This window comes from Varroa jacobsoni, unplaced genomic scaffold (assembly GCF_002532875.2).
Source record: "Varroa jacobsoni isolate VJ856 unplaced genomic scaffold, vjacob_1.0 scaffold_1225, whole genome shotgun sequence".
NCBI lineage: Eukaryota > Metazoa > Arthropoda > Arachnida > Mesostigmata > Varroidae > Varroa > Varroa jacobsoni.
In genome coordinates this window covers 45581-53439 of record NW_019214127.1, presented here as the reverse complement: position 1 = coordinate 53439, position 7859 = coordinate 45581, and the positions used below count along the sequence as shown (strand labels likewise).

The window sequence follows — 7859 nt, the reverse complement described above, 5'->3', positions numbered from 1 at the left end:
ATTAAACTACTTATATTCATCATCTCGTAGACTATGCACAGATAATTGTCCTATGGCAAAGATAATAGTTTCTAGCTTTCAATCAGATTAATGTTATCCTAAAAAGAAATTTATTTTTCTTATGAATGTGTAGATTTTTCATACAAAAATATAGGACTATATGAAAATCTCTACACGTCCAAACCAGTATTTCTTTCAGCACCTATAGCAGATAACATGAAATTTCACAGTTTCATTGTGCCTTTTATACATAGATAGACCAGCAATTGTGTCGGTCTTTCGCGCATAGATTCCTGTTTACTCTCTGCGCCATTCTCGAAAAAGCAGACGATACAAAAAATCATAAGATCTAGTATTCTTCTAGCACACTTAAGAAGTCTGTAATCTCTTCTTTATTAATGCTTCATTTCACTATTTCAGGTGGCAACATACCAAAATGTGCAAATCAACTAAGAATGAACACATTCATCATCAATCGATTACTCATACCGCGAATATTCAAAAGATTGCGGCAGGAAAGGGCCGCGAATCGAATATGGCGGCCGCATGTTTAAATCTACTGGTGGGCGCGTTCTCGATGATGAGCAGAAGAAGCAAGCTTCATTTGACCGAGTACGGCTTCGACGTTGCCACAAGGCTCAAAGCTTAGAAAACGATTTCGTACAAGAATTTCAACCGTTTCATTGACTGTGTTCGTAGTTCCCGGATTTAATCGTGTCTGTTTAATTATACAATCGAATTTGTGTGTATACAGAATCGTGTAAAAACTGTCATGTAAAAAAAATGACGTTAGCATGAATATGAGAAGGTATGATTTTTCGGTTGTCATATGGCTTCTAAAGTATGCAAGATTGCCACAGACTGACGTTGTTAGCTATACGTGCTTTACTTGTTTCATTTGTAGTGGTTCAAGTCAGTTGTTTTCATCACTCACTTAGTAACATGCGCTCGATGAATACATGTAAAGATTAACGCACGCTCGGTACTAATTAGCTTGTTGATTTTATAGATTTTCAGTTACTGAACGTTTCAAGTTAAGGGAAATACACCCGAAACGCAGTAACGTGTGTTGTTACTAATTAATATAATACACATTTATATATAGCCATAACGTGTTTAAATATGTAGCATTGAAAACGTAGACGCATGGCACGTTAACGAGGAATAATACTCTATAGATGATCATTGTTGTAAGGCTACGCGGAAACTGCTTACTTCAGGCCTCAACACAAAAATCGTAAACGCTCTGATAGCCACAGCTGCTAACAATGAAAAATAACAATCAAAGAAAATTATCATCAAAAAATAAAATCGTGTTTATAGTAGGTGATAACGCATCTTCGCTGAAATGAAAGTAGATGTTTTTAGGTCACATTTTAAAGCGGTTCTTTGTGTTTAATAGTAAAAGTAGATCGAATGTATGCCTATTTGTTTCACATTAGTTATTTTTATAGGTTCATTTAAAAAAAATTTGCCATTTTCAATTATTAGAAGCCGATCTAAGTCACTTTTCTTTAACCTGAATCATCTGTTGTCTTATGTTGGCGTTCGGTAGTGATAAAACATGCATGAAGTTTACGTTGCATAATTCAACTAATTATTCAAACCAGAACAATTCCCTTAGGTTGCCTGTGATCAGACACAAGACCTACGAATGATCAAAACACGCAAACACATTTAAAACTTCAGAAACAATATTAGACAATACATATATGTTAAGTTTGCTACTCCTCAGCGGCAATATTTTTGCTGGGATATACACACCCTGAAAGAATCGGGAATCATTTTATCTGTTGGATTTAAATGTCCTATGTCATCTGTCGTCCGAATACATCAGGGTAGTTAATCGATGCCTTTTATATTTTGTACATTTAGGTTGTTTTAGAAGCAAAAATTACTCTGGGTTCGACGCTGTAAATATTACCGAAAAACTCGTACGTTTGTGGAGAAGTCGAATGTATTTTTGGTTGTCTTTACTACCCATCAAGACGAAATGACTCCACGTAAAACTGTTTCAACTAAAAAGAAATCGGGTGAAAAGACGAGTACTTCTTCTGGCCGTAAAGTTCTCCAGCGAACATCTATTTCTGTTGCATCCATCAAAGAGAAGACCAGACAGGGTATGTGATATGAAATCTTTATAGACAGAAATCGTTTGTAATTGAATTTGTAACAAATTTAGCTGATTTAAACGATCAAGTGATATGGCTTGCTATCTGAATTTTTCCTCGATTGTTTAAAGGTCTATTTAATATATTTTATGTCATCATATTTAAATCTTGAAAGGCATTTTTCAACCTTTATTAGAAAAAACATACCACTTAATACTAACGAGTAAGAAATGTCGCCTTATACATGTTGTATTTTATTTTTTCAATAGGCCTGAAACGATTAACGAATAAGGGCGGTATTCAGAAGCGGACTGTGCATAAGAGCCCTGCGAAAATACTGAAAGAAAATATTAGCGCGAATTCTAGAAAAACCAATACTTCTATCAAAAGCCCAGCCATCAAGGTAAGCTTTTCGTTCGTTGAATGCTATTTCATATATTTTGGGAATTGTACTCATTGTTAGTTGGCATATGGGCTTCTAGATATGATTTAATTTTTGTCAATTTTAAAACTGTTTTTAATTTAATCTATCTTTGCAGCTAGGTGATGTTTATAAACGGGAAAAGTTTTGCCGCTTTGGTCCGTCCTAAGCAAATTCTTTGAATTTATTATATTCATTATTTTAAATTTTAGTTTCAAGTCTTATTATAATATAGTTCAACAATAAAGCTCCGACATAATTCGACCAAGATGTGCATGTGGCGTACTGGCGAAGAAATCCGTCTAAAATGCATTACAACTCATTGAAGTGTGACTTTTATAATATATATATATATATGTTTTCGAAAAAGTATTGCTCGGTTTTAAGCCAGTATTGAACTTAACATTTTTACAGTTGAAAATAATATCACAAAACCGAATATACTTCATTTTTATCGATGATTTCCTAGTAGCAATATCATTTTATCTGTGTAGAACTTCTGTGGTTTCTAAACGAAAATGTGTGACAAGTGATGTTTGTATTCCTCTATTGAAACTATATAAACACCATTAAGAAAGTTCTGTAAAGACTGAAACAGTCTGATAGTCTGAGTGTGCAAGATCCGGGTTATATGGTGAATGCATTAACATGTGCCCTGCAAGTTTTCTCGATCCTTTCCAAGTAACTAGAGATATATGTGGTCTGGCATTATCATGGTGAAAGACGAAGTCTTTTCTGTTTACTAGTTCTATCTTGGTAATTTTTTGTCATACAGAGGTTTTGTCAAGAGATAGTACTATATGACTCGCGATTCCTTTTTTATTCTTCTAAACACATAGCATCTGTGTCTTTGGCGTCCATTTGGACTTGGCTACAAATTGCGGAGCATATTCTTTCGTATGTGATTCTCGTTTCATCAGTCTTGATCGACTAATTTAGAAAAAGCTCGATTACAATGCGCTCCTGTAGAGTTTCGCAAACGCAAATACGATTGAGTAAATTCTTTCGTGTAAATTCGTGTGGCACTCAAACCTCTATGTTTCGAGCTTTACATCAGGTATTGTCGTTACGCACACACAGATTTTGTTTCGTGCTAGAAGCCTCCTGTCTGATAAAATCCCTAACGGCAATACCGGACGTACAACTCGAAACATAGAGGCATCTAAATGTCGAGCTTATTTTATGGCCAATTATTTTAAGAAGGTTTGAAGTATTTGGCACTGCACGTTTACTTCCTTGAAGATACTCAACTATCACGAGAATTTCACTAGCTTTTTCTGCATTCCACTATCCGCTACGAGAAACACCTTTTTCCTCAGAATTTCTAAAACTAAAACGACAGAACCATCTTTTAAGTGATTACACACACTGAAGCACGTGTTCTGGGAATTTAATTCCCAGGACCATGGCATTCATTGACTTGACTGAATAGCGGTGCAAACGTTACTATCTGGAGTGTAGTATTTCTGCATTGTTCTGGCGTTAGCAGAAGCTACGACGTTGTTGTAGTGGTCGGGTTGAATTATGTATATATGCTGACGTAGTATAATGAATGTTTTCTATTTACTTAACGACCTTGTTAACACCTGTTTATCATTATTTGTTGCTAGCGTTGTCTCATGCGCCTTCCAAAATTGAAGTGTAGTATCTTGTTTTGTACGATAAGATAGTTTTAAGTAACCTAACCTAACCATAAGATAGTTTTACTATGTCTGCTACGTTTGAGTAAAGCTATTTTTATCTTTTTTACCACATTCTGCTTCTTGTTTCGGACATTGTTCTTCAAATCTTCAAGAAAAATATCATCATAATGACAGCTATCGGAAATACTTGTTGTTATTTCTTAAGTTGGTACATCTGTTGCAGTTGATTAAAAAAATAATGTAAGGGTGATATTGTTGTGCTTAACGATATACGCTTGCAGGTTTTTCGTCCGCGCAGTGACGAAAATTATACCCCACAAAGACAACAACCATCGAGAAAGGTTAAAACCTGCAAAGGCCCCAAGCAACAATACGAAAGTGAGTTCGAAAAACGTCGGATACCTGTGTCAGTGTCGTCAGCTTTGCAAGAGGTAAGGCGTGTTTGCAAAAACCTTCCCTTAAGCCCACTAAAACCACTAGATAGAACGTATACATGATGTTTGCTTTTCAAATTGATTGTACCACAACTTGTTATCAATAAAGCCTGGAGAAGGAAACCAAAAACCGAGCGCCGTCCTCCAGTCCTGGCTGCACCACCTTTATGGACTTAAATTTGTGGCGTTATTTTTTGTCTATAGCGGGTCTTACCCAATTTGCACCATCTTTACCGATTTCTTCGTCCGTTATTTTAATCCTCCCGTTCATATTTACTTCTATGTTTGCCCTATTTTTGCGTTTGTGTTAGATGAAAGGTAACATTTCCAAAGCCTTGGAAACAGTGTCAACGAAGCTCAAAATTAATCGCGGGGAACGACGCAGTATCCGTCAGTCGGCCTATGATCCATTGCTGAGTTCTGACACCCCAGTGAAACTTTATTCGCCGTTTACGATTGGCGACTTTGAGCACACTCCGACAGGTGAAAGATCATCAGAACACTCTGCAAAGCGTAACGGTCGTGTGCAGACGGCGTCTACGTCAAATCGAACAACCCCAAGAAATCGCGGCGGAAAGATTCAGAGTGTAAAACACGGAGCAAACGTAAGCAGGTAAGAATTCTCGAGCCTAATGTAGAACATAACGTAAAAAATCAAAATCAAAACAAACGATCTAAACAACACTAAACTATTACGGAAATAAATTTCAATTTGAGGATAGACGAAGTAGTCTAGGTTTGAGGTTAGGCACTGGTACACTCCGTTTTGTGTTAGACAAGAGAAACGGTCTGAAGTGATGCCTTCCTAACACAGTACCATATGTACAACCCGAACCATTTACTTTATACGCAGTTGAACTGTTAGCTGCATTGTGTATGAGTCGTCATTACAAATTGGAAACTAGGGTTCTTTGAAAAATTAGGTTTTTAGAAAGCAAGTAGCTTTCCTTATGGCACGGAAAATGTGCAAGCTTGAGGAAAATTCCAATACGAAATCCCTAATGTTGACATGCGGAAAAATACCAAACGGAAATGCGCTTCCATGATAAATATCTACACACTAAAGCTATATTTTGTCTATAGAATAGTCTTATTGATAACCCACAAATGAGCTAAGGTTTTAAGTAATATCGTTACTTACTTTTTTTTATTAAAATCTATAATACTCGTCTATTTTTTGCTGACTTTACAGGAATCTTCTCGATACTCCCACCGGAAAGTTTCGCCAAGATCTTGAGGATATGACAAAAGGCTTTAAAGAACTGACCTCACTTGCGAAACGGTTGAACGATCGTGTACAACAGGAGTAGATTTGGGGTTGAAAGCAAAAGCTGAACTATCCTATTTGCAGCTTTGCTATGCCCCACCTTGCGAAGTCTGGATATGCATACGCTTTAATCTGCAGTTTTGTTCAACATGCCACAATAAGTATTGGGATCCCCTATGCTCAAATTGTGTAAGGTTCCTATTAGAGTAATCGGAAAGAAAGCCACTTTCTCATATTTTGAAGCTATTTAATAATAATTACTACAAAAAATGGCGTTCCAACTGTTAATCTGGCATATGTTACCTGCTAACTGATTTTCATGTAGTAGGCGTTTAGTACCCATGAATGACATTTTTATTTAAAGCCGTACTAGATTACATAATAATCTCAAGTCGAATAAGCTTTCCAGAGTGGTACTGTCTTTTCTGAACAGATCAGTTTAGAGCGAAGTGCAGAACTCGCACAGAATTAATTGACTAAGCCAAACAGACAACTACTTTACTATTGCAGCTAGCTTAAAAATCTCGTAAGGAAAAAAAGCATCTGTATTTTTCCACTTTTTTTTCTAGCTCCCTCTTCATTCCTGGCAGACCCAAAAATCATCAGCTATATACGATTATGATGCATATTGTTAACTCCAAAATATTAATATTTTTTTTTTTAAATAAAGCTTCAGCCTAAGTAAAATAAGTCGACATGGTGAATATGCTATTATTCTACTGACACCCGCCTCCGTCTTTTACTTCGAATATTAAGGGAAACGAGTTTGGAACTACGCACAAATTTCAGCTGTAAATTAAAGAAGATTTCTACTATTGTGATTATAACGATACTTTTGTTACTCCTGTTAATCGCGCCAAATATAGTCATAATTTCAACCCTTTTCAGTAATCTCTTTCTTTTTTCAATATAAATTCTTTTTAATCAGTGTCGTCCTGGATTGTTCTCAACTATTTTATAGCAGCATAAATACTACATGGATGGCAATGCCTCTACGTTTTGTCGAATCATTAATAAACAAAAAATGTCAACTCGAAGCAGACCGTTTCCCTCACCCACTCAGTGTCTAAAGCCCTATGCAGTAAACACGAGTCCATAAAACAGTTTATGGCATCGCCTACCATATTATCTATTTGTCATTAAAATGCAATCATATCTAAAAACCGTCAATTTTCTGCTATGCTACAATGTTACCTAACGCCCAAATTGCTAGCTTATCTTTTTGTACTTCACGTGTGTACTTGCTGGTATTTTTGGCTGGCAGGGTTGCTAAATCTTAGATATAAAGAAGGCCCTATCTACACTTGGCAGTACGTGCTAGAGACATGCAAAAAACAACTGAACTGTACACAGATTTTAAAAATAAACGCACTTCAAACTTTTACCAGTCTAAATCTTATTTCGAATACATCGTTCTACGTTTGTTGCCCTTAGCAGCAATTCTTTATTTAAATGCGCATATCATTCATCTTCAATACTAGGAATTACAGCATATTGGTGTCGGGCTCTAATTGATTACTACGTTTTTCTAACTTCGTGCGCTAACCTTTCGAAATATAGTTATAGTGTCATCGAAGAACTGCGTAACGGAAGTACCGAATTTATATCTAGCAGAATGTCTATGATATGCAGATGGTATTAGTCCACAAATTTTCACCTATAAATCAGATACCATCGATTACGTCACAGATCCGATATTTACGATGAAACTATCCCATTCTTTGGTCTATATCATTTTTATTATTATTATAAAAGGAGTAACAGCTAAGACAAAATTCGCGCTATCGCAAATGTTTCTTTTTTATTATCACCTTGGGATTCGTTCTTAGACGGATTCGTAGACAAAACGAAATTCAAATAGCGTATACAAAACTATCTAAAAATAAATTTATATCTTCTCTAATTAAACATGCCGACTTAATTTTATGCGATAATTTATTTTATTCTACCTTATATAAAAGTTAATGCTCTTTTAATTAATAA

General features: G+C 35.8%; 1 protein-coding gene across 1 annotated transcript; it reads left to right on the top strand.

Annotated features, from left to right (window-relative positions):
- The first annotated feature begins 434 nt into the window (after positions 1–434).
- Positions 435–7260, top strand: LOC111267811 (uncharacterized). The gene is made up of 6 exons (XM_022846329.2): positions 435–808; positions 1876–2120; positions 2381–2514; positions 4457–4606; positions 4921–5222; positions 5802–7260. The coding sequence occupies exons 2-6, from the start codon at positions 1994–1996 to the stop codon at positions 5917–5919; spliced, it is 831 nt and encodes a 276-aa protein (XP_022702064.1). The 5' UTR covers positions 435–808; positions 1876–1993; the 3' UTR covers positions 5920–7260.
- Positions 7261–7859: the final 599 nt, after the last annotated feature.